Consider the following 27129-nt stretch of genomic DNA (forward strand, 5'->3'; position numbering starts at 1 on the left):
GCGTAAAGGGCGGCAAGGCAGGGGCAACAGGCGTGGGGCAACAGCGATGAGTTTGTCCCTGCTGAGCTCTCCTGAGCTTGCAGCCCCGTAGCCGCCTCCCGCGAGTTGTTCAGAGCCTGATAAAGACTGAACTTAGCAGCTAATGGTTTATCTGTCCGCAGGTTCAGCTCTGAACGCCATCAGATTAAAGAGCAGGCCCTTTGGCAATAGAGTGATAAAAAGCACAAATCATCTCTCTGATTACCAGTCATGTCACTGAAACCGTACAACTGCCACCTCCTCAAAAGGGGAGGGGGACAGGCGAGCAGCCTGGATGCAGGCAGCACCCCGGCTGCCCACAGCCTCCTCTCCCTCCCCACACCCCGCCAAGATCTCGCGGCAGCTTGGCACGGGCAGAGGTCCCGCCGCCGCCCCCGGGCTTGGGCAGCCGCATGTAGGTCCCTGTTTGCAGAGCGGGGTCTTGGCAAAGAGCAGGCGAGGACAGGGCCTTGTCTTGCTCAGACACCACGCTCCCAGGGCTCTCCGGCAGCACAGGACTTCAGTTACTTGTTGGCCAGATCACTCCGTGTGTTAGTGCCAACAAAAAAAATTTCCTGTATGCCCTTGAGGAAGCCACTGGATCTTGCCATGCCTCAATTTTCCCCTTTATAAAACAGAGCTAAGTACTTCTTTTAACCGTATAATAGCACCATAAAAATCCAGTGCTGTCTCCATTATCCTCATCTCTGAATATCCCTCCTTCTCTAACACATTATCTGATTTCTGTCCCCTGATGGGCTCAACTGCTACTCCATCACCCTTCAAATACTGCTTAGAGAAAAAACCAAAATGTCTGTGATTAAACAAACAAAGAAGCTTTTTGCAAACCTTTCCCTGGAACATTCTCCACTGTGTCCTAAGTGACACCGGGGAGCATCACTGGCATCACCATCTGCTGAGGTACAGCACCCACATGGGGACAAATACAAACCCTCCGCACGGTGCTGGGACAGACAGAGCTCTCGCAGCTGCTGGCCCACCACACCATCGGTATTCATGCACATTCAACTTCAGAAGAAGGAAAAGGATTAGCAGCACTCCTGGTCAAAGCAAAGGAGATAGCACAGATTTAAAACGGCTTTGCCGTGGCCACACAGGAAATCTGCAGTGAGATGGAGGGTATGACCGGAGACTTGTGACCATGGCTCATGCTGGGAGCGGCAAGGGGCCACCCCTTCAGCAGCGGTGGAAGGGCACATGCACATGCTTTCGAGAGGTGCATACGGAGCGAGCTTAATGCCTTTCCTCAGCATAACCTATCAGCAACGCGGTTGCAATTGGCCTAAAAGATGAATTAAAAGTGAACTCCCTCTCGGCATTTGCATTGGATTTCTTTGCTTGTGACTTTGTTTCTCATAAGCAGAACATTACTTAAATCTAGTGAACTGAACTTTAAAATGAAAATAAATTCTTATATCTATTTATTAAAAAACCCACAAAACAGGTCTTTTGCGTTCCAGGAGAGTCACCTGCAACACGCAGCCACAGAGGGGCTGTCCCCTGTGTGTGCTGAGCGCTGGCGGCGGCCAGCAGCAGTTCCAGGCAGGAACTGATTTCGCTGGTTTTCCGAAGGTAAGAGCATGAGCACAGATCCCTGCCTGAGAAGACCGAGGAGTCAGAGCAAACACAGGAGACATGACATCTCCGACAGGGAGGCGAAAGGAGGCGGCAGAGCCGTGGGACGCTGCCGGGCCGGCGGGGAGGGGATTGCTCGGAAGCGGGGGCAACGGCAGCATGCTCCTGGTGAGCACCACAGACGTCACGTGCCCTGGACAGAAGGATCCTTGTATCCCCATAAAAATGGAAAAGCTTCTTTTGAACAGGGGGGGCAAAGAGATGTAGAAACACCCGAGTTCAAACAAAGTTTTACGAGGAGAGTTGGAGTGCACTTGGCCTGTAAAACAGCCTAACGGTAGTGGCAGGCCACCGCGTGATGCACTGCCTGGGCAAAGGTATCTCATGGTGGTGTACAATCAGGATATGCTGCAAGTTTTATGGGAGGGAGACCACTGTCAACAGGTGATTGAATAGCTTTTCACATAAGGAGCAAATGATGGACCTTGTCAGGGATCAGCAAGGGGAAAGACAGAGACGGCCGTTTACCTTGACATGTTTCTTCCACACAAGCCAAACTAATTGCACACGTCAAAAGGAAAAGGCAACGCATGGCTTTCGTCCGCTCTCGATAACGATCAGATAGGGCCCTTCCTGTCTTCTCCAGCAGCCCTTCCTCCAGCATAGCATGCAGAGGAGGAAAAAAATACAGCTTTGAAGGTCAGGTAGTGGCCTAATTAAAGCAGAATTCCAACCCCAATGCTGCGGCCCTGCCCTTTTGAAGCACAGTGCTGGGTCAGGCTGTCAGTTGTGGTTTAGTGCACTGGTGCTGTTAGCACACCCCTAGTAATATGCTCTTTGGCTTAATGCAGGTTTCTAAATAATTGCAGCAAGTGCAAAGAGACACGTGTTAATTTTAAAGCTGTTATTGCCCTGCGAAAGGCACCTACCCCCAGCCCCTCTGGAGACAGGGAGAGCTTTCAGAGGCCGTGAGAGCAAGTTTCCCCTTCAAAAACCAAACCGCAGAGTAGATGATCAGGGATGGGGAGGACAGTACAAAGGCCTTTGCAGCAATGGTTGGGCAGAGTTTAAATCTGTTGCTTGCCCAGAGCCCCAAAAAGCATGCGGTGGGCATGGAAAGCTGTGGGGGCATCGCTCTCGAAAGCAGATGTGATGCTACAGCCCTCAGCTTGCACAGGCACATATTTATGGCCCAACAGTATTTCTTTAGAGTGTAGGGGAAGGTAATACTCCTTTTGACAGCATTACTGCATGGCAAGGACACAGGTGCTTTTGGGCATGTTTTTAGTTAAACATAGGCCTGAATGTATAGCAAAAAATTACAGGGTTTTTTTGCATGATCTCAGTCCAATATGCCCATGCTTTCATTCTGTATGACTAGTCCTTGCTGGGGCAGGGGAAGATGCTTGCTTTCTTCTTCAAAATGAAGCAAAAATAACCTGCCTTTACCACGTTAAACATTAGCATTGGGCAAGAGGGATGTTGGTCTGGGAACATAAGTGGGCAGGTTCTATATAATACGATGTTTTCTACATCTCCCCCATTCTTCCCACCGGATGCATATTCCACCACAAGGCTATTCAAAGCATTCACTAGACAGGACTCTGAACCACCACTGTTCTCAATGGCTACAGATGTCAAAAAGGATCAGATCACCTTCTCTGATCTTTTTCTCCTTGGTTTTTAAAGTGGTTAATATAGCAGACAAACGAAGAAGGTAATCATGGCATTTCTTTTCTCCAATCACGCAAGACTTCAGACGCAAGAATCAGACTTAGGGGGAAAAATGCAGGCCCAGTTGCTGCACTCTAATCCCCTACCGCTGCCAGCACAGACAGCTGTTCCTGTTCTGACCCTTTTCCAAATGAGTCAAAGGAGTTAGTTCCAACTTTCAGAAAGTTGTTGTATGTTGCTTTATTTCCCACTTCAGGGGCTAGGATTCATTTTGGAGTCTCAAAGAACAACGTCTTGTACCCTGATACAGCTTCAGCCAACAACAGCAAGTTCGAGGGATTCATAACTCATGACCAGCGCTGCAAATACAGCGCTCCCCAGACACCCACACCTGGTCCTTGACCCTTCCCGGTGCCTGAAACATGACAGGCAAGTACAAAAATTAAATTCCGTATTAAGACATAAATTATTATTTTGTTATATTAAAATGCTAGAGGTTAGTACACATTAAGTGGGAGCATTAGTCATGCCAAGGTAGAAAGTTATATGGGAAGAAAATTAGTGAAGAGACATAGGAGGAGCCCTTGCAGGGCTCAGGAGGTCTCAGCTGAATTCCTGGCTCCTCCACAACATTCGTGTATAGCTGTAGGCAATTCACCTATACCAACATCCCTGCTATATTTGCAGGCACCACACTTCTGGCTTAGGAGTGCAACGAAAAGCCCAATCTTGCTGTTATCAATATCAAAACACCTCAGCAGGCATACCCACCAGGTCAAGGCCCCATTCCTCAAAATTGTTCCTGTTTGCTGTACCCGACGGCTGGCAGCAACATTCTCGCTGCCAGCAGAAATGGGAATCCACTGGGCTGTTGCCTCCCCTGCACGGGGCATCCCTGCCGAAGTGCCAGCGGGCCCACGCTGTAGCTGGGCGAGGGGTGAGCCTGCACACAGGCAGCAGGGAGGATCGGAGACGAACCCCACGCGTGTTTCAGTGCCTTCCCTGTGACACAGGATAACAGTCCCAGATTTTCTAACAAAAACATTGCAAAGGGTAAGAGGACTCTATTCAATACTGTTTGGTAATAATCAGATAATGGCAGCCACATGCCAATACTGCTTACCAACATAGGCTTCCTTTTGATCTGCAGCACTAGTGGTTTATGTGCCAATAAAAATATTTATATGCAATAATACTAACACAGCTCTTACACCAAGTTATCTACAAAGAACAAGCATCTATACTGCTCCCAAGTAGGAAAAGAAAGCTCTTACCTGATGCAGAGACTTTTCTCTACTGGATAGATGATCATGACGACAGATGCGCAGAGATGAGTAGAAAGATGAGAAGTGCAAGACGCAGGAATTCACCTCCTCCATATACATTAGTCTACTTGTTTCACATGTGCAGGGTGAAACATCTGTCTCTGATGAGTAGCTGTGGGGAAGTTACTTAAACTTCTCAGTTATGCTCTATGTCATCTGACAGATTGGAAAATCATCATTCCTAAAACCAGGCACCAATATTCCACAACTAACCTTCCTCCTGCCTTTCAATAGGCAAGTCTTTGCCCAACAGCCAGTTTTGCCCATCACCTGCATATTCTTCACAGAAATTTGAGATGTGAACAAATGTTGCTAATAAATCTTATTATTTGATGCATTTATAGACAGCTGATGTATTGGCAGCTGAAGCCTAGAAACCAGTCTGCAGAACCCTAAGAAACTCTCCTAATCTGAAGGGATGTTCAGAGAGCGGAATCCTATCAGATTTGAAGTGATGTGGGTGGGGTTTTGCCCCAGCTTTGGGCAGGTGGAGAACGTGGCTTTGTTTTTCATTTATGCTACTTAAACATTGTTTCTCGAAAATCTTTTAAGATTTTGTTGCTGGCCTGTTTTTTATGGCGGCAACATCACATGAAAAACAGCTATTTATTCCGTGAGGGTTCCCCCTGCCCCCACCTGATTTGGGAAGAACAACCGAATGGGTTTTATTTGATTTATACGGAAAGAGGAAACCACCCTGGGGAAAAAGTCTACAGTCAGCAGAAGCAGCACTTTGTCTTCAAAGACTTAGACACAAGGCTCCCAAATGATTAATGTTCCTAACTCACATTTTTCTTGCAGATGTGATTACAGAAGAGAATATGAAGAGGAAATGTTTTTTTAAAAAATTGTTAGAAATGTATTTTCATAACAAGGAACAATAGAAAACAATTTTCTGGGTGGTTTCAAAAGAATAAAGTCAACAATTACAAACTCAGATGCCAAACTGTTGACGGATGTTAATACTTTGGCACCAAAACTAGATATTCTGCTTTCCTAGAAAGTTATTGATACTTGCTCAACCTGAAAAAAACAACGCACGAACAATTTATTAGATAACTACATATTAACATAAATACCTAAATTCAGGCTCCACATTTGAAAAACTGACAAATACTATTACCACAACACTTAGTTTGCATCGCTTTTAGCTATGAAATATCACAGACTCCAAGAAATTTTAGAATATCCTGTATGGCTGCGATACCCAGGTCCCCATTTCCTAGTCTTCTGCAGTATCTTTGGAACTAGACGGTAAGACTTCCAGTTACCAATCATTATTTGAATTTGGATAAAAAAAATGAGATTGGAATGGGGGAGGGTCTACCAATGCAGCTATAGAGAAAAGCACATTCTTTTGGATTTTGAACACATCTTTTTCATGCGTTTGAGAAAACAGAAGAAAAAGCATGAGTTTAAATCAATACACATAAGCAGAAAATAAAATGATGAAATAAATTTGAACAGCCATCTCAGTATCTATGACAAACCAAGAGAGCAGGGTTTTTTTTATCCCTCCTCTCTCAGGCACAAGGTACATGATTGTCTTGGAAAACACTGTTGTTAAAGGAGCCATAAGCTCCAATATCAGGATCTTTCACTGCAGAAAGCTCTTTTCAATTTGTTTCCTAGGTACTCGAACCGAGTAAAGCCCAAACTGGACTGCTCAACAGATGCTGAGAGGCCACAAAGAAGGTGGGTTTTGAAGGCGCATTCGAGTGTCTGCCTGGGCGTGCTTGCTCTCTCTGACCACTGACAAGGCTTTCAAACTTGGCTTCCAAAGTGGTCTTGGAATCCTTTTGGCTTTGTAATTCACTCTCCATTTATCTCAGTATGATCGAGAACTATGACTATGTATGTGTAGACACACACACACACACACATATATCTGTCCTGGACGGCTGAGTTGGGGAGAAGGGGGTATGGAACCAAAGTTACACATGAGCTGGCTGCAAAGCTTTAGTTAATGAAACCTGTTGATTGTAGCCTGATTCAGCAGCCTGTCGTGCATTTGTCCTGCACAAAAATTTTTTAAAAAAGTACGCAAGTTAAATATCCTTGCTAGGTGAAGTGACTGTCAGATACATCGGGTAAATGTATCCAAACTGTTGTATGCACAGTCACTAGTGTGCACAAGCTAATTCAGCACAATACGCGAGTACTACCTCCGACACACAGGACTGGGACCTCTATTGCCACCAGACTCTCAAAAGTGATCCTGAGTAAACACCACGTTTGATAAACTCCATACCGGAGCGTGATCTCATGTCCTACAACAACACCTGCAAGATAAGACTTGTCCTTTGGAAGGCTTGTGAAGGAATGAAACCTTTTACGCTATCTCACAGAGCCAGCTGAGAAAAGGGAGAGGCTGAACGCAGATGTCACACACACACCCATTTTTCCATCCACTTGGGGGGAAAAAAAAAAAAGGCACTGACAAAGAATGGTTGCGGGGGGCGGGGGGGTGGGGGGCACTAATGTTTTCCTGGTTTCCTCTGTTTTTAAGGGAAAAAAATCCCCATTTGTCTTAAGAAAAAAAAAACACAAACCAAAACCTTTGTTGAAAAGTTTTGTGGAAAAACAATGTTTACGGCAATTTTTGCTAGAAGTAAACCTCAGGTTTCCAACCATCTCTCCGAAGTAGCCTTTAGTATTAACAGATGTCTGGTTGGAGTCTGCCTGAGCCAGTGAACTCATTCTGAATGGACACCAAAAAAAGTGCATAATTTTTGCTCCACGTAATCTGAGCATAAGATGCTTTCTCCCAGACTTCATGGATTTGACTTCTATCATGCAATTACTATTTTACCTTCAAGAAGCAAGGATCTCAAATGCAGAGCAGACAAGCCTCCCAGTCAATTAATCTGCTTTTCCAGATCTATAGCTTAGCTGTAAGTAGTACTGGAGCAAAGTGCTGGAAGTAGGTATTTGGTCTGGGGTTATGAAGAGGAGACATTTCATTTGTCGGTGTACAGGCCTTGCTTGTAATAGCAGCGGCCTCAATGGCCGCAACTTTGAATTCATTAATTCAGTCAAGGGAAGGCACTGAAGATCCAAAGCAGATAATTAGGCCAAAGATAGCCATCGTAGCTGTTAAGGAATTACTGCAATCTCATATAGTGGTTTATATTTCTGCCTGCACTTTTCTCTGTGTTCTTTACATACTGTCTTCACAGATGCATATATACCCTTTATTACCGTTATCAACTGCTTTACGCAACGTTTGCCCTTATATTCACTCGTCGTTACACACTGCACTGAGGCAGTCTTGACAAAGCCAGCCTGTAACTGCACAAATCTCTAGCAGTTAAGCATTCCTTTTCCCCTTGCCAATTCTCCAAGTCATGCAACATTTTAAAAGTTATTAAATTCTAAATAAAGGAGATTAAGAATGCCAAGTTCTATTCTGTGCTAAAAATGGCAATCAATATTTGTCAAGACAATAATGTCTTTAGGCCAGAAGACCGTTATTCTCTAGACTCATTTTCTTCTTTTTTTGGTAAAGAGAGAGTTCATAATATTTTCCAGTAACTGCTGCATCAAACCCAGGGCTCTGGTTGAGTTAGAGCATTTAAATTATCATACCAAATTAGGTCTGTTTCTCTCTCAAAATAGAACAGTGTTTTTCATTATTAATACTGAATTTATGTTTGAAATACAATGCTTTTTTAGTTGAAAAACACAGATGAGTTCATATCAATAGCAGGGTGAAACAACACAAGCATGTATACAGCAAGGTAGTGAACCATTTCTTAAAGCGTCAGAGGAATGCTATACCTCTGTACTTGAACCCTAACCACAATTCCCATGAATCACCATTTTAATCTATTTTGTTCCAAGATATATTCTTTTTCAATAGGCAGATGGGTAGTTGTTCTTTGTGCAATTATTTGACAGTCATGTTTATTATGAGAAGTTAATGTCTGTGTGCAGCAAATCTGAGAGTGGATTCAGGACCAGCCTTGTAAACGTGCAGAAAACGGGCAGAGAATGTTTATCACAGTATTTTCCATTTTTATGAGGATGCAGTTGGTTATTATGACAAGGTGAAAGGTCTCAAAGCCTTCATTTTTGGGCCACAGGTGTTCTTTGTAGAGGTTTTTTTTAATAAAGAGTATTATTAGTCCTTTAAATTAGCTCTTATTGAAAGTTACCACATCTGCATTATGTGGTAATGAAGCCAGGGGGAGGTCATAGCAGGGGACTTGTGCTTGAAGAAAACATCTGGACATTGCTTTGACATTCACTAGCAACTTCTTGTATTTTATTAAGAAGTAAGGAAATTATACTGAAATCAAATGCAAGATTCAAACAATAAATAAAATGAAAATACAGGACCCGAAAAAAAATCTAGCTTTGAACAAAAGCCCTTTCCTTCTTTCACTCCCCTCCCATGAATTCCAACTGATGAGACTGACTACCTGTGCAAATGGCAGCATCAGCAAAAAAAAAGTTCAACCAGTATTTAACACATGTCTGTAACACCACAGTCATTCTGTCTTCCACAGGAGACGCTACTGTCATTTTAAAGAAAGCATTTTTTGTATTGTAACTTCTTTTGGCTGTCATTGTTTACTACACCATTTCAGAAAGAGGTGCAGTGAACTTAGGAAGTCCCGTACCTTTATATAGGCAATTTTTTCCTCCACTTCCCCCTGGCTGATATAAGCAGAGAGACTTTGTTTCCTGTCCACAATTACACCTATCACTTCTACTGATGGAAGTAAGGAAAAATCTACTTGCAACGAAAGGGGGATTTAAAAGCCGTCAAAATCCTCAAGTGGAAGTTGCTGAGTTCTTAATGCACAATGGTTCTTAATCATCAAGACTGACAACTAAATATTTAGGAACTACCGCATTAAGAAACTTGGCTGGGTCAGATGACTGTTCAGCTCCATAGTGCATGCAGCCTGGAATGTTTATAGGGCAATGGTTACAGTACAGCATCAGAAATCCCAAACAGAGTAGTGTACCCATGCTCGCTGGATTTTCTTGTTTTAAGTGCTTGCTTACAAATGCAAATGATATTTCTATTCTACTCAAGTTCTTATACCATACTCATCACTGCAGTAACTGAGCATCTTCCAGTACCACAGTAATCAGTCAGGTCATTTGTTCCCTCAGGCAGGGAAGCACATATGTATCAATGCATTGTTTTAATGCCAGTTTTCTACTCTTACAGATCTCGGTTTTAATATGAAGAACTTTTCACTGACACTTTCAGCATAGTGTATACCCTCTGCAAATTTATTACGTTTCTGGCCAGAAAGCCCAACGCAAATTCTAAAGGTCTATAGATTTGTTTATAGCTATATGAAGTTATTACAGACAAGCTACATCCCAGCTTGCCCCTCCCCTCCAAAATCACAATAGCTGTAAAGTTCACAACACTGTGTAGCAAGATTTCTAGAAAAAGAGCATTTAATGTGAATGTGACATGCAAATATTAAGACAGGACACCAGACTTCTTTTCTTTCCCTTTCCCACTGGGTGTTTTATTTTATAGCATTTGCATTAGGTTATCAACTGAAACACTTCAACAACAGAAAGCTGGCAGCATAGTAAGGAAAAATGGAGATTATTTCTCAAACAGCTGTGACAAAATGGTTTCAAGTTGGAATAGTATTGCACAAATGAATCAATTTACGGAGGGTGAGTGGGAGTGAGCATCTTCAACATGGATTGTGAGGAAAAAAGGCACTATTTAGCTGTGTGTGTGTTTAAAAAGAAAAAAGTCATGAAGCACAACCCATGTTTTTCAAAATTACATTCAGTACTGCTTTAGAAATGCTCACAAACCTGTCTCTTTTTACAGAAGCTACAGAAAGCTGCTGATGTAAATATCAGACAGTACAAGTATTATGCTCCAGAAAAGTCTCAGGAAGAGGGCTCTTTCTATAAATACTGCTGCAAAGGTTACATAGTTGCATAGGCTTACAGTAAAGGAAGCATCCATGCAACTAAGCAGCCTTACAGTTTCCTTAAGTTTAATCTCTAGTAGTCATAAAATATGCTCTAATTTTGAAGAGCTGAATTGGCAGTGCACTTGAATCAGGCTTTTCCACTGACTGCTTAAGCAGCACAGTTCAGACAGCGTCATCCATATACCTTTTGTCATATACATGTTTAGCAACGCCAGGTAAGCTTAATGGAAAATTTTAACAGAATTATAACAGAAAATAACTGAATTTTCCCTGATATAAAATATAATTGCTCTGAGACCATAAATAGGCAAGTGTTTATTCCTGGAAAGTAAAAATAGCTAAGTATCTTCAGAAAAACTAAGTACCTAGAAAAGGCATTTCAAATGACCAGGATGGGCTGCTTCTTCCTCTCCCGTATTGTATAGCTATAAATTTTCATGCCTGTTTAAAAATGAAGCCATGATCAGCGTACCATTAATAGAGAGGCTGCTTGAAAATCAATGCAGAGCAAGCAGGAATATGCACATGGGACATTCTGCACCCTAGCCTTGTGTCTGCTTATAGATGCACTAACAAAATAAGAGCGACGTTCTTGTTGCACGGCTGCAGAATTATTACAGGAAGGAGCTAAAACCACTGTTGCTCTCCTGTCAACACTGCCCAGTGTATCACAAGTGCTCCAGGCATGCTGTGGTTATGGCTATGTAGCTACAAGCGCAGCTGGACCTAGCGCCATTATGCTGACATGAAGAGTTTCAACAGGGGAGTTTCAACAGGGCTACAGTTTTGCACAAAATCTGGGCGTTAATTTTGTACAAAAAGTACAGAATAGTGTAACAAAACCTACTCTCAACTATATATATTTATGAGCATTTCAGCACCTTTCAAACGAATTTAGCCCCGCAAAAAGCCAATGTCGCTCCTGTGCAGAGACTAGAGTGACTTCAGTTAAAAGATCCATGTTCAGAAGGCTGCATAGTAAGTTTACTGATCATACAACCTGCAGCAACAAAATTCCATGTATTGCTGCTTTTCACTGTAAGTCATTAAGGGAAAATATACAAGATACATTCTGTTTATATACTGTAAAATACTTTTAATACCAACAATTTGGATTGTTTCCATTTCTGAATAGAAGACATAAAGAGCAGGTTATTAAAAATCTGTGAAGCTCCTTTTCCTAAACTGTCTTTTAGGAAATCCAAGTTCTGAATTCAAAGGATTCTAAAAAGTTCACAGTTGACTTAATGGTTGCACTAGATATAAAAGTAGACAGTCTTGATTCCTTCTGTGTTCCACAGACAATAACATTTTCAGAGTATGTCTGGAATGAATACCTCTCCAATTGTAACTAGCATTTTTAAAAAATATTCCTAAAATTCTTGTTTGTCTCAACCCTGTCAGTTCACAGCAAAGAACAGGAAGTGATATCTGATTCAATGTGTTTTCTTATATAAACTATGAAAAATATATTGCTCTTTTAAAAGTAAAAAAAAAAAAAAAAAATTGCATTGTTCTATTATTTTTGTTACTAAAGACTCATACTTGAGAAATTCTAAAACCTGGAAGGAAAAAAAAGAAACACAACTTTTAAAATTGCTTACAGAATAGAAGAGGTTTCTGTAGACCCTACTGAAATCGGTAGAAGTTTTGCCTATTTTTTTCTTGTCAATACAGAAGCATTTGTCTACACACCTATTTCATTAATTAGATGAATATTTTATGTTTTCACTTAGTAAACTCTTCTGCTTTTTTGGAGGTGCTCTTCTGAAAATTCTGAAGGAGACTCAAGAAGGTAAACTGATCTGAATTATTCTGAAGGAAAACAACATAGTCAAAATAATATCTAACATAAAACTATCACTGAGTGGATAATCTTTCCTGGGATTATAAATATTCATTTTATTTCAAAAAAGTTACTGCTTTGTTATGGAAATTTTTAGATCTCCATTAGCTACTTCTTGTGTATGACTCCTCCATTCCTTTCTTTAGCTAGGAAACATGTCTTCATGTGTGAACTAACACATCCTATTCCCAAACATGTTGGCATTATTAATGACATCAATAGACAAGAAGTAGAACAGGAAATCTTATGCATGGTTCATGCTATATAAATGGTAAGCTATCAGAAGGAACTTCTCTGATTATTTTGGAAGAACAAAGAGAGATCTATTTTTAAAATTCAAAGGGAAAAATCCAAGAAAACAAAGAAAATGCAAGATGTACTTGATAGTCTCTCATTATCCTCTCTGTAATTGGGCTGTTGCTTTTGGCTGCAGACATCCAGTTCACAGACCATTTTCCATTTCCTTTGTTTTCATTACAAGAACAAGCTGGTTAAAGAAACTCCACTTGGTTAATTTTAAACTAAGCTTTCAGCATCATCCCTTAGGAATTTAAACCTTTACCACCATTCCTTACTTTGTCTCCTCAGTGCCTTCCCCCATTAAACCCTGTGAAAAGCACTTTAAGAAAAGGCAGGTGTAAGACATGTAAATACTCAGATCTTTAAGAAAATTCAATAGGAAAGAAATTCTTGTCGTTCTCCACTGCCATTTGCTATAATGCAGTGGCCCCAAACATCTGTTCTCAAATTTCAATTTACTTCATCTACCAGGTGTTTCACATTGTTAATAATGGCAACTCACAAATTTACAATAGTCATATAAGGCAGTTACATAAATACAATTATGTCAATCAAGTTCACTGCATCTTTCTCAACCAGACTACACATGACATCTTTCTTCTTTTCCTCTTACCATAATAAAAGGATGAAGACTACATTTCTGTAAAGAGAATCCCTGGACAACATTCTGGTATTGAAGGAGGAGAGGTCACTGAAGTGCATTTCAGCAATGTCCAACAGTTAACTCAACCAGGAAGCAGATGTGATGTTTTTCACTTCACACAACAGAACTGGTGCAAAAAACCCACTTTAAACTAGTTACTTTAAACCTTTTGGTCCAAATACATAAAATAAGCAGTATTTACAGCATTTTACTCCTTTTGTAAATGCAATGCTTTAAAACACGTTATAAAGCACCTTAGTAAAAATATTCTACAGGTAAAAGTATCGAAGTAGTAGGAAAACCCTAACCATACCACAGCTCACTAATGGAGTCATAATATGGATTCACCAATACCTCAGTTTACAATTATTACAAAGAATCCATGGAGAAACTTAATACTGAATTTATGATTTTTATACCACTGTGTAAGGATCAACTAGAACTGCAGACAATACCAACTTTCTTTGTAGTTTTCCTAACCTCAGTCAGTGGTGGTGGGGATAAAAACCAAAACAAAACCCCCACTGCTCTGATTCTTTAACTTTTTACAATATTAATGTGGAAATTATGTTTTAATACTAATGATTAATTGTAATTTTTTAATAAAACCACATATATAAATATGGGCAATTTCAGCAGCAGCAGCATTTCTCAGCAGAACATGATTAACCATCCCAATTAATATCATGTGACATGATTCACAAAAACAAAGCACAGATGTCAACCAGTTATTAACACTACTAATATTGTATACAACCAAATTTTCCATGTTGAAAGCTGGGAAAAATGATTTCCTCTTCACAGAAGTATAAATGAAAATAAATTGCTCTGAAAATTAAAAAGAGCATCAACAGAAGCATTTTTGTCTGTTTCTATTTTCAACTAGAACTGCTGTGTATTAATTGCTCCGAATTAAAGTGTAGATTTCTTCAGGTAAAGGATATTAACTCCCACTGAAATTATTAGTTAGATAAAAGAAATGAAGCCTTTGCGTCTGGATTACCAACATAATTAGCCAGTATCCAACGCCCTGGAGGTGATCCACGGCCCACTTTTCTCAGATCTATAAGAAAACGTCTTGGAGGTCTACAAGCAATCTAGTTTCCATGGCTGAGGACTAAGATGACGATGTGACCAAAGATTTAGGTCCATAAATCTAACAGTGTAGTGTTATTAGTTTGATTTAGGGTAAATCTTTTCATAGAAAAAGTTTTGAGCCAGAATATACAATTCTCCATCTTTTTCCCGAACTGCATGTGCTCTGACAAACTGAAATTGCTCCAGTGCAAATTCATAGAACTCATTCTCCATTTTCCAGATTTCAGACTGTTGTAGCTTGGCAATAGTTTCTTTTGTGGGAAGTTTTTTCTCAGTTGTTTTCCTAAGATGAGACTTCTTTCCTAAATGCAAAATGAAAGCAATAACTTCACTTTAAAGTTCACGTGATTAAAAAATGTTTACAGTCCTTTTATTTACAGAGTTTTATACTCTCAGCATGTTGATAAACTGCATTAGAAGTGACAGAATTTAATCCAGAATTTATTAACATAACATGCAGTGTTGGAAAATTGCAGTCTCTCTCAGTAAATGTTACTGAATTTTGCATCAGTTCTTCCAATTCTTTCTCCTTACTCTAATAAACCCAGGGAATGAACTCTTCATTTAAGGAACACGATTACTATTCATAATGTACTTGGAGCAAGATTGGTCTTTCAAAAATTAATTATTTAGATGTTAATCTGGTATCAAATGTTAAGAATTTTACAAACTGCAGAGAAACGGACTTCTTTCATGAGACAAAGATGACGACAGCATTTTCCCCAAGAAGTGCTATCTGTTGCTTTATAATAAACTTGTTAATACCATACATCTAGGCTTTATACATCAGACCCTCTTCTCCCTCTATTTGCTGATAGAAGCCCTGCTAAGATGGACCTTTTCTTCATCATAAGTTGTGTGGCCAGCTCCTAAAAACTGAGCTACTAGCTATATAACAAACATCTTATTATGACCCCAGGAAGATAAACATGTACTTGGGCCTTTGTATTCCTTGGGCCTTTTTGCACAGCCAACCAGGTTGCATCAAGCACAGGTAATTTCAGCAGGGCTTCTGAGGAAATGGAAATCTGCCACTACCAGCCATTTTACAAAACTGAAGCCCCTGCAAGACCTTTCAAAACTGTTCTGATAAACACATGTCACAATTTAAGTGTGGTATACCTACAGAACTGCCTTTACCTTAAATATTTACAATTTGTGTAAGGCAGGAAGATACTTGGGCTGCTGTCAAAAATTTGTACTGAGAGTCTTTTAAAGAGTTTGTCTCTTTTGTAGGAACATCAGCCAACTGAGAGGCAAACCCGGCCGAGACTCAAAACTATTCATCTAGGTCTAAAGGATTCACATTTTAAAAAGTGATAAGAGGATGAAAAATCCATGGAATCCATGGAAATCAACCATTTAAATACCTGTCCGGTACAGTTCTGTAGCACCCCTGAAGAACCGGGGCAAAGCTGCCTCCAATAACATGATAAAGTCTTCAAGCTCTTCAGTAACTCCCACTAGGAAGTATTCATTAATCAGATTGTATCTGGCTTGTTCCAAAGCCCATCTGCTTCCCACATTCCTAAAATGACAGAGAACAATTACAGCAAGTTCTGATGTCAGCCAACAATCCTTGGTCCCTAGATGGAGATTACTTCATAACAGGACATTTGTATAGGAAAGGCAAGACTCATTTCAAGTTACAACCATTCCTAACTTCATTTCCCTTTCCAGTTTCTCTCATCTGTGTTCTTATCTAAAAATTTGACTCCTCTAGTTATTTTGACTAATTCATCCACAAAAAAACCCATGTGTGTATATGGTTACTGTTTCTATTAATGCAATTTTTGGAGGATTTATATTTTCTCAATGTCAATACTCAGTCTCCACTTTCACATTAGATACCAGAAATGGTTCTGGTAAGAACACACCTTCCCTTTTGCATCCTACAAGTATAGTTCTGTACTAGAAAGTCATTGCACTTAATGGGAGGACTTCTCTACTGAAGACAGACAGAAATTAAACCGACATTTTTTCCTCTTTATAGCTCTAGACAGGGTGAAAAGATAGGTTCAGAGATCTATCTTTCTCTGCTTCTCCACCTGGCCCAGGTGTAGATAGGTCTGACCAACAGCCACTGAATGGCCCAACTGGCCATTTACTTTGCTTATGATTGGGTGAACAGTACCTTCGACGAATAATTGCCCTTGATTTCACTCAGAATCCTTCAAATCATCTACACCCTTTTTCTTTTTTTTTTTAGTTTGCTAAAGTTGTTTAAAGTCTGTGCCATTGTTATAAAACATGCTACATTGACTGATGGAGACTATTTGCTTTTGTTTCGGTTTCTACTAAGTAACATTGACTACTGGATGTCTGCTGAAGGTTCAAGAAGATAAATTTATCCTGATCTCAATTATTTTATTCTCCCCAGAAACTCTAGGAGCTTGAACAAAATATCTCCATTCAGAAAGACAGATACTGTAGCCTGACATAAGAGAAAAATGTCAAGACTCCAAATCTACAAAAATTATTTTTAAAATTGAAAACATCTGTTTTCCCTCATAGCACTGCTGATACAGTATCCTAACATATTGCTTGTCTGAAGAACTGCAAGACTCTTTCACTAAAATGCATCTTCAAAAGAAAATACATTACTAAAGTACCTGCTGCTTCATTCTGTCCAGTCCCTCACACTTTCCCTAACTGTGCTACATGTTCAAATTTGTTAAGTTTAGATTTCAGTGCTCATATACTTGACTAACAACTTGAGGTACATTTATCTCCCTACCAGCATTCGGAGCTGTGGCCACAGAAGAACGGAATTTGAAGCCAAAGTTTCTCTGGAGCACAGTCTGAACCTCCAGCTGCCACACATTCATCAAAGGTCTGGAACAAAGACAAAATTGAGCTTTAAAATCTAGTGTACGTATCAAACTTCTCAACCTAGTTAGTTGCTAAATGTAGTGGGGACAGAAAAAACACAAGATATGATGTGAAAGAAAAAAAAAGTAATTTTTTCAAGTCTTGTTTTCACAGTGTTATTAGGAGGACCTATTTGTCTCAATTAAAATAGTATTTGCACAGTCTTTTATGATTAGAACTAATGAACAATTAGATCTTACCTGATACCTTTGATATAACCTTGATAAAGGCTATATGTCAAAACAAGCAAAAACCATCAATAAGTGTTAGTATGACGATTTTTCGCTTACAAAAGAAGTCACTAAAGATACGGCGTCAAATGCCATCAGGATTTGTGTGATACTGGAACAGCTGGATCTTTATACCATAGAACACTGTGCATTTTGTGTTTTAGATTCAACAATGTTCTATTACATTTTAAATATTATGACAAATAACTACCATTTCAGAGGCCATTTGGTTTTGGCAATCAGAAGAAATGAAAGCAAGTTGTTCACTGCATAACAGAATATTCCATACAACATCGCTCTACATAGATAGACAGCTGTAGCAACACAGAGTTTCAACTGCAGTAATACAGTTACAATAAGAACTCCATTGGCATTGGAAAGAATTTGTAAATATTTTACCCAGTCACCATAAAGTAAGTATTTATGATATTTCTAACCAAGATCTAAGCCATGTATCTAGGACAGATTTTTTAAAAATTATTTAATAACAAATAAGTGATCACATAGACAACTTTTGAGACTGTTTCTTCTGTATAATTACAAGTTGCTGTTCAAAACAACCATGTAAAAATACATTTGCTTAATTATTCAGTGTTAGAACAAGGACAATGTCCTTTGCTTCTGTTTTGAGGTGAAGTTCCAGAGATAATCTGAAAAACTTACTGATATCAGACCAAAGCAGGGATTAACCTGTGGCGTCTTGGTCCACATTGCACTTTGAGTTTAGAATAGCTTGTACATATCACATATCACAGATAAAAATGCCGCTTAACTAGGAAAACAAGACATTAGTATGCTTTCTCTAGCATAGTTCTCTAGAGAAATTCTGCACTGACCTATAATGAGTACTTTACAACATCAGCATTACCTAAGAACTAAATTGTTTAAATGCACCTCCTAACTTATGAATGTATATACTAAATATGAACTAGGATGTGTCAAAAGAAAGACGACTTTGCTTATACCTGCAGGTTATTTTATAGTTAATACGCAAAAGCAAGCAAGTAATTTTCTAAGTAAGATGAAATAGGACAGGCCTCCTTCCCTACTTCGTCTTATATACTTACCCTGACTACTCCATCCAGATATTTTATTATAAGAAACATTTATCTTTACAGACTCTGTTCTTGGAGCCAAGCTATCTATAACTTTGGAAGCACAGGGATATAGAAAGAAAATGAATGAAGAACTCTTCCATATAAATGCTGTGGTATGGACTGGAAGGGGGCGAGGGTGTAAAGTACATTGAGATTCCTTTCCACTTAATACAGGAACAATTGACTTCCATTAGAAAGATTGCATTTTTGACCTTCCCTACTTTTCATTTGAAGAGCTCTTAGTGAATCTACTATATCAGTGTCATAGACACTGCGATTGGGTCAATCCACTGTTGAGCTTACTGAATTTTATATCTAATGTATGTAAAACTGACACCATCTATATATGTACAGTTTTCTTGGAAACACCATGGAAAAATAGTATTACCAGATTTAAATGAAAGAAACTCTTAAAACTTGGCATAGCAAATCAATTTCACTTCAAATGAACTAGAGATGCTTACATGAGAAGTTATATCGGTATGGCAACAACTAAGTCTCAGACCTAAATAAAGTGGTATGATAGTGACAAAATGAAAAAAAGCATCTTTAACAGAAAAACATAAAATTATTAATGCAATGCATTACAAACTTTATAAATAGGAATGCATTTCAACTTCTTCCAGCAAATCAGAGCTTACAGTGCAGTCTACCAAGCAGTAGCATTAAGGATTGTGGCTTAATGTTTCCCAGTGACTACCTAACAAGGTTGTTCAGATTATAATTCAAAACTAAAACACCACTGTTAAATTTCACTCTTTTTAATAAGTATTAAGTCCTATAAACAGCTTGGACTTGGTAGCACGCTCAGCTTTCCAACTCATTGATCTCTACCAGGAAGGAATTCCACTGCCCAAATCATGCTCCTCATGAAAAAGAACAGAGTAGGTTACAAAAGATGAGATCCTATCTCTCTTTTTAAAAATGCCATTATGATACCATATCACCAAATCATCTCTGTAGCCAGTTCTATGAAGATACAGTTTTTAAGCTTAATTTCAATTTGTTCTGCTTGAAGCTTTCCTCTACGTATGCTGTAGGATGTCTGGATAAACTGAAATGCAGTAGCAGAAGATGGCGCCAAAACCTAAATAACAGAGGAGCAGTCAGTTATCAACTGGAAAGAAAAGAGGAATGGTCTGTTCCCAATATTTAAAAAACACTATTTGGATGGAGGGGACCACACAAAAGGATTAGTCACATTTATTAGTTGTTACGGTGTTTATAGACTAAGCTGTATTCAGCGTGATTTTTGCTTAGTTATTTTTTCAATGTCTCTTGATATTTACACAGTGCTACACTAAATTGTCAACATTACAAAAAAATTTCATCAGTTTAAGAAAATATTGCCACTGAAATTTTAAAAAGTGTTTGGCTCTGTAAAGTACAAAACCCCCTGACACTTTATTAAAGCTTCCACACTGTTCTAACTATAGTTTCATAAACTATATTCATACACTTAATACCCTATTTTTCTTCCTGATTTAAGAAAAGTCCAAAGCAACACGCTCCAACAAATGTCTTACTGTAAACCATGACAGTGGATGTATAAATTCTTTCTGGAATAAATAGATTATGAAGCCTAAATGATGTTGCCATTCTGAAACTGTATTAGTAATCAAGGTTTGAATATGCTAACCTGAACTACTCCTATAGCCACCTAAGACAGATGGAGGAAGTATAGAAACGTATGATTCATACTCCATAGTTTTCAAGCAGACTCTTTATATAATTCCATTGCAATATTTACATTAAAAAAAAAAAAATTGGGTTGTTAGTTATTTTTAAAAAAAAAAAAAAAAATCAAAGCCAAAGCATCAGCAGTTCTACAGCTTTTGGTAAAAAAATGTATCTGTCAGTCTTCAACAAGAAGAGATGTAGATTTCTTACATAGGAGGATAAGCTTAACTTGATACTTACAACTCTGGATACCTGAAAACATTATTTTATTTTATTTTATTTTATTTAGCAAATTGCAACATCAAGTGAATTTATAAGGTTACAAAGAACATACTTAATGTTACACTCTGGTCCAGTACGGACATGAAGGGGAGAATATAATTTACAAAGCCAGCATCATCACCAAGGCTGATACATATACTAAGAACTATTCAGCTTTTATCAGGACATTTTTTTAAATTGTTTTCTCATTAACTTTAGTAAGAACAACATACATAATAAAGTGTACTTTACCTTTTTATCCCCCTGTTTTCGCCTCCGTAGCCCTGGTCTGTAATCATCTCCAAAGCGCAGAAAGTAATAATAAGAAACTAGTCGTTCTATAGGATCTCTTATGACATTTATGTAAATTGGTTTCTTTTTAACACCAAATCTAAAGTAAAAGAGGAAAAAATGTCTTTTAAAGGCCAAATCAAAGCTTCTCATCTAATACTTAAAAGCCTGTCTCTGTCGATACAGTTGAAATCTATATACAGAGAAGATGATGGTGAAAGGAAGTTTAATGACCACTTCCTCTCATCCTCATATACAGTGCGTTACGTGGATGTGAAAGTCAGTTCAATTGCAGTTTTCCTAGGATTGTGATTTCAGGGTTTTTTATTAGAGAAACAAACAAAACTGAAATATCCTCACACAATAGATACTAAAAATGTTTATACAACCATCCTGTCTCTAGAAATGCCTTGATTAGTCTAGCAGCCACGTACGTGTTTATAATAAGTGCAAGGAAGTTTGATATTGAGTTTCTGCCCTCCTGAACTGTGCTATGCAATGCTGCAAGTGGTTTTCCTGGCAGGCCTCCAGTTGTCAGAGACACGAACTCTAACAGAAGGAAGACAGAGCTCAGAGCCCATCCATTACCTGGCTTGAATCCATATGGCTATGCTTATTAAACATAAGCCTAAGATAGCATCTGTAACCATATGAACTTCTCTATCGAAAGATATAAAATTTTTCCTTAGACATTTACCCTAAGCAAAGTTTGATTTACTGTGGTACAAACAGGAAGCTTGATGAAATGAGGTGGTAAGCTCATGGGACACACGAGAAAGATTTAAACCACCAAAACTGTTTTGTGCAAATGCTACCTTTCAATGATCTACATTCGACACAGCTTTTACGATACATTTCTCAGTTTTATTTTCTTTTCCATTTGAGACATTACTGTGGCAAATGAATATGGTATCCAAACATTAAAGAGGTTATATCACAATGGAAATTGCAAGCGTGTCAAGTGCCCTGAAGTAAAGCTAGAAGCTGGAAAAAAAGATTCTCTTCTGTTCCCATGCAAACTGGGAAAGTGTTCTGCATTGACAGAGGGCCATTCAAGCCTCCTAGCTTGGCTAAAACAGAGAGTGCTCGCAGTTTTAAGAGGCAGTACCATTATTGTTAAAGTGGTACTCTGTAAATTATAATACCAGATACTGCTCATATGAGGAATCTAAGTTGAAAAGCTGAAGAAGAGAAACATAGAATAAGCAGCACAAAAGAGGAAGTTAGAAAAAAACAATTAAAAGGCATTATTTTGGCAAAAGATCAGCACTACAGATACAGAAATTGTTAAAGGCTACAGAAAGAGCAATTGATTCTTCAGATGTTGCCAGCAGAGTACCAATGAATCAGACTCTAGCTGTTAAAGGCGGCATTGCTGACATTTGTCTGTATGCCAGCTCTTACTCCCCAAAGTCCACAAAATAGGAGTGTGTGAAAGTTTCAACCATTTTGATGGGAAGTCCAGACTTTGAACTGCACCCTCTTTCAGGTCCACTGAAGTGCCTGAGACACGTGTGTGTGTCCCCTTCTACAGACTCTACTGCAAATGCTGTAGAAGGCGGTAACAAACCATTTTGACATAGTAGCAGCCACAACCAATAATATGCATCTGTGGGTTAAATGAAGGTGTCAAAGCCCCTGGAAATGTTTGTGCTGGATTGTACATTCATATGGATTTGCACATGACCTCACAAAACTAGCTTCAGTTACAATAACATAAGGCACTTACTATTGTAACTTTATTAATAATGATAATGATTTGGCAATTGCATTGTCAAAAGAACTTTTTTTCAAACCATTTACCAGAGAAAATAGGGAATAAGGGTGCATCAGAAATTAAAAAAAGAGGGAAAAAAATTTAAACTTTTATTACTGTAATTTCTACATCATGGGTTATGATAACTTGTCCTCAATACTGTAAGTCATCAATTGAATCCAGTACTTGAAGCTTCAGCATAATTTAAGAGGTACTTCTGATATTTGACAGAGGACCTAAGTCTGATGTCTGTGTATAAGCAGGCATAGACTTTTCTGAAATACTTTACACTTCTCAACTACAAGAACGTTCACTACAAGAACATACCTCGCAGCCTTAAAAGCGTGGGCCTTGCCAAGCACAACCAGAGTATTCAAGATATTATTTTAATAATGAAAACCCAAAGTATGAGATAGGAAGCTGTTGTGGGGAAAAAATAAATCATTTAGGTGAAAGGATAACAAACACAAGGATAACATAGTCCTGGAGAGAAGATGCAGATGAAAGAAATCTGTGAAATTGCTTAGATGCTTTCTAGATGTAAAATAATTATTTTAGTTTAAAAAGTTCCAGTATCTGAAAATGTTTTCAGCTTTATGAAGTGAGTAATGTATAAAATAACATTCACCTTTGCTGTTCCAGAAAGCTGTTATTCAGTTCAAGGGTTTATTAATGGTGCAGCTTTTTAACTTTAAAAAGGCAGAAAGGAAGCTAATGAAATTTGATACATTTTATTTTTATTGATTGATTTGCAATTAAGACATCTTGTCTGTTACTTTTTGTAAACTTTTGTTTTGTAAACTCAAGCTTTTACTTGGTGCCATTGGTAATTTTCAGCTACTACTGTAGCTTTTAGCATTTTCTATTATACAATATACTGTACTGGGAATCTATGAAGCTCTCACTTCCCCTTCTCATTCTTTGTAACAAAAAGCTAGAATTAAAAATCAGTGTACATAACAGAATGAATAATTAAAAGCAATGACTAAACAAAAGAAATTCTTACATACAAAAAACTCATTTCATTAAATAAATGTTTTAATACACAGAAACGGAACATTACTGAGGACTGACCATCAGCAAGAGGTAAAAGTAGTGGTTACTATTGTTTGTGCAGTCGAATATGTGGAGATCTGAAAAATCCACTTTCAATTTTAAATCATTTTCCACATGCTGCAAGTGCAAGATGAAGCACTGCCTAGTAAGCATCTTAAGCAAAACTGACTTGCCAGTTCAAGGGGAGGTTTCACAAGACTGAAGTACTGAGGATCACTGCTTTAGATCCAGAAGCAAAAATAAGAAAAGAAACACATGAAAGCAGGAATAAAGATATGATCCTGAACCTTTGAAGTCACTGGGAGGATTTTTACCTCATTTTCTTTTAAATTAATTTTAGAAGTAGCAGGATTTAACTCCACAAGAATTATTTCAATGCTTTTTACAGCAAGCCAAAATCACTATAGGCCAGAAAACTGCTTTAAAACACAACTTTTAATATTTTGGTAAACTGTAAAGGGATACTCTGATAGAGAAGAACTACATAACTTAAGAGGCAGGTGGTATTACTTGTTATATGAAACATTTGAGAACAGGTGTGCTGGTTTTGGCTGGGATAGAGTTAATTTTCTTCATAGTAGCTAGCATGGGGCTATGTTTTAGATTTGTGCTGAAAACAGTGTTGATAACACAGGGATGTTTTAGTCACTGCTGAGCAGTGCTCACACAGAGTCAAGGCCTTTTCTGCTTCTCACCCCACCCCACCAGCGAGCAGGCGGGGGGTGCACAAGAATTTGGGAGGGGACACAGCCAGGACAGCTGACCCCAACTGACCAAAGGGATATTCCATACCATAATGACATCATGCTCAGCATATAAAGCTGGGGGAAGAAGAAGGAAGGGAGGATGTTCAGAATGATGGCGTTTGTCTTCCCAAGTAACTGTTACGCGTGATGGAACCCTGCTTTCCTGGAGATGGCTGAACACCTGCCTGCCGATGGGAAGTAGCGAATGAATTCCTCATTTTGCTTTGCTTGCGCGCGCGCGGCTTTTGCTTTACCTATTAAACTGTCTTTATCTCAACCCACAGGTTTTCTCACTTTAACCCTTACAATTCTCTCCCCCTTCCCATGGGGCAGTAGTGACTGAGCAGCTCTCTGGGGCTTAGTTGCCAGCTGGGGTTAAACCACGACAACAGGTATCTTAAACTTCCCAGAATGGGAAGCCAATCCTAAGGCAGAACTGCCAGTGTTCCAGAGAAAAACCAGGATTTTCATATGACAAGCTTCTAATTCAGACAAGGAATATTAAACCTAGCATATAAATAGTTTTGAAATGAGACTCGGCTACATTTTATCATGCAAAAAGACAAGAGAAAACCGAATATCAAAACCAAATATTGCTCATCATAGGAATTTCAGTGTGAATTTTTCAAAACTGCAGTTGTCAGACTTTCATCACTAGAGGGCACTAATATCCCAGCTGGATCCAAGCAACTTAAACCACTATGCTACTCAACAGATAAATCCAAGGGTAACATACTTTGCAAAGTCCAAATAAGATATATGTCCGTGGTAAAATCCTGGTTTCATTTCCTTCCAGGAAGTCACATTCTTCACAAATCGGACCTGTAAAAGTAGACAGCAGAAAGTGTTTCTGTACAGCTGGAACACATTAAGCTTCCTGATACATGGCGTTTTCTGGTTTGTAAGTAAAATCTTATAATGCATTAGAAAAAAAGTCTATTTTGATTATTACCAAAGAATTTTTGCCAGCTAAAATAGACTTTTCTGCAAGCATACAGATGACTCATTTTAGATCATCACAATTTAATGATCAGAACTAAACAAAAGCAGAATACAGCAATCAGAAGGGCAATTAAAGGAAAGCTACCACAAACACATTAGCAAGACAAACATTTAAATTTTTGTCAGTCCATTTTATTAATAAGTTGAAAGGAATGCAGAATTCCCTCAGCAGTAAGTAGAAATGCAAGTACAGCTTTGATGGAATTGTCTGATCTGTATTTAGTCCCTCAAATACAAGTGTAAATCTTACACTTGTAAGATTTGTAAGTATGTTCTTAGACCTATTTTACTGGGACATAAGAAACCAATCTGACGGTTCATTTGCTCCCCCATCCCAAAATGCAATTCATGAGTAATCCAGGAATTTTATAAATGTATACAGTGTATATTAGATCTATAGTTTACCATTTTGTATTGTTACCTTAAGCCTAACATTTCAGTGGAACTTCCATGTTAAAGCATGAAGTAGCCCTTAAACAAGGGCTGATAAAGCAGTTATTGGCAAACTTCACAAAAATAAAAATAGCTTAACATTTCAAAGGTAAAAACAAAATAAGATACATGCCCCAAACCAGAAAGTATGATCACGTTAGAGTGGGACATGCAAATCCTGATATAGCTTAGCTTTATTAGATGAACAGAATATTTTAACATCAAAGCATTTAACTCTGAAAGTTATTTCAAAACTAGTGGATTGGATAATAAAGAAAAGATGATAAATTTGTACTGCCTGAGCGTCTGATAATGATATGCCATTTCTGAAGCTGAGAATTAGAAGATAGTATTCCCTGCACATTTACGATATCTTTTCTGTTATACAGTGACATAGATAACCACGAAGATACTGAGGTGAGACAAGAGAGTCAAAAAAGGAAAGTTTGAGAGCTCAAGACAACACGCGAACATTCTTTAAGGTCTAATGGATTAAGAGTGTCCTGAAACATGACATTTATTATTTATTATAACCAACCAACTGAGAATTTTAAGAGGCAAGACTGGCCTGCTGCTGTTTCTTCAAATGTGCAAAACTCACAGTCTAGGATTTAAGAGATTGATAACCTTTACTTATTTCTTCAAACACTGGTTCTTGGACTCTCAGGTAAAACAAATGGATATTACTTTTTAGTAATAGGCAGCATTAAATTTTTCAGTGTACAAGTTTCACAGTCTGCGGCATTTCACAATTTAAACCATATATTGCAGGTGAAAATTGTGGCAAATCTAGCTGAAAAGCACTGCACAATGTTATACAATGGTGTTTCATAAACTGCATTGGCTTTCTGTCTGGTTTTGTCCACAGCACAAACTGATAACATATCTATGATACTTTGAATCCAGTTGAACTATCTTTACTGCTACTGCTACGAAGTTAGCAAATGTGACGCCCATCTACAAGAAAGGTGAGAAGGAGGATTTGGGGAACTACAGGCCTGTCAGTCTGACCTCGGTGTTGGAGAAGGTTATGGAGCAGATCATCTTGAGTGCCATCACGTACAGGACACGTACAGGACAACGAGGCGATCAGGCCCAGTCAGCATGGGTTTATGAAAGCCAGGTCCTGCTTGACCAACCTGATCTCCTTCTATGACCAGGTGACCGGCTTAGTGGATGAGGGAAAGGCAGTGGATGTGGTCTACCCAGACTTTAGTAAAGCCTTTGACACCGTCTCCCACAGCATTCTCCTGAAGAAACTGGCTGCTCGTGGCTTGGAC

At 38.7% G+C, this 27129-nt stretch overlaps 1 protein-coding gene across 1 annotated transcript in view; it reads right to left on the bottom strand.

Annotated features, from left to right (window-relative positions):
* Positions 1–13911: 13911 nt before the first annotated feature.
* The window catches only part of HS2ST1 (heparan sulfate 2-O-sulfotransferase 1), a gene marked incomplete at its 5' end in the record, with an annotated part of 19459 nt that continues 6241 nt past the window's right edge, over positions 13912–27129 (bottom strand). The window contains 5 exons of the mRNA XM_009585011.1: positions 13912–14729; positions 15798–15955; positions 17165–17262; positions 20819–20957; positions 25152–25237. Of these exons, the coding sequence (XP_009583306.1) occupies positions 14503–14729; positions 15798–15955; positions 17165–17262; positions 20819–20957; positions 25152–25237 (708 nt within the window). The remainder of the gene's footprint in view (positions 14730–15797; positions 15956–17164; positions 17263–20818; positions 20958–25151; positions 25238–27129) is intronic.

The sequence above is a fragment of the Fulmarus glacialis genome, unplaced genomic scaffold (assembly GCF_000690835.1).
Source record: "Fulmarus glacialis isolate BGI_N327 unplaced genomic scaffold, ASM69083v1 scaffold11799, whole genome shotgun sequence".
NCBI classification, from domain to species: Eukaryota; Metazoa; Chordata; class Aves; order Procellariiformes; family Procellariidae; genus Fulmarus; species Fulmarus glacialis.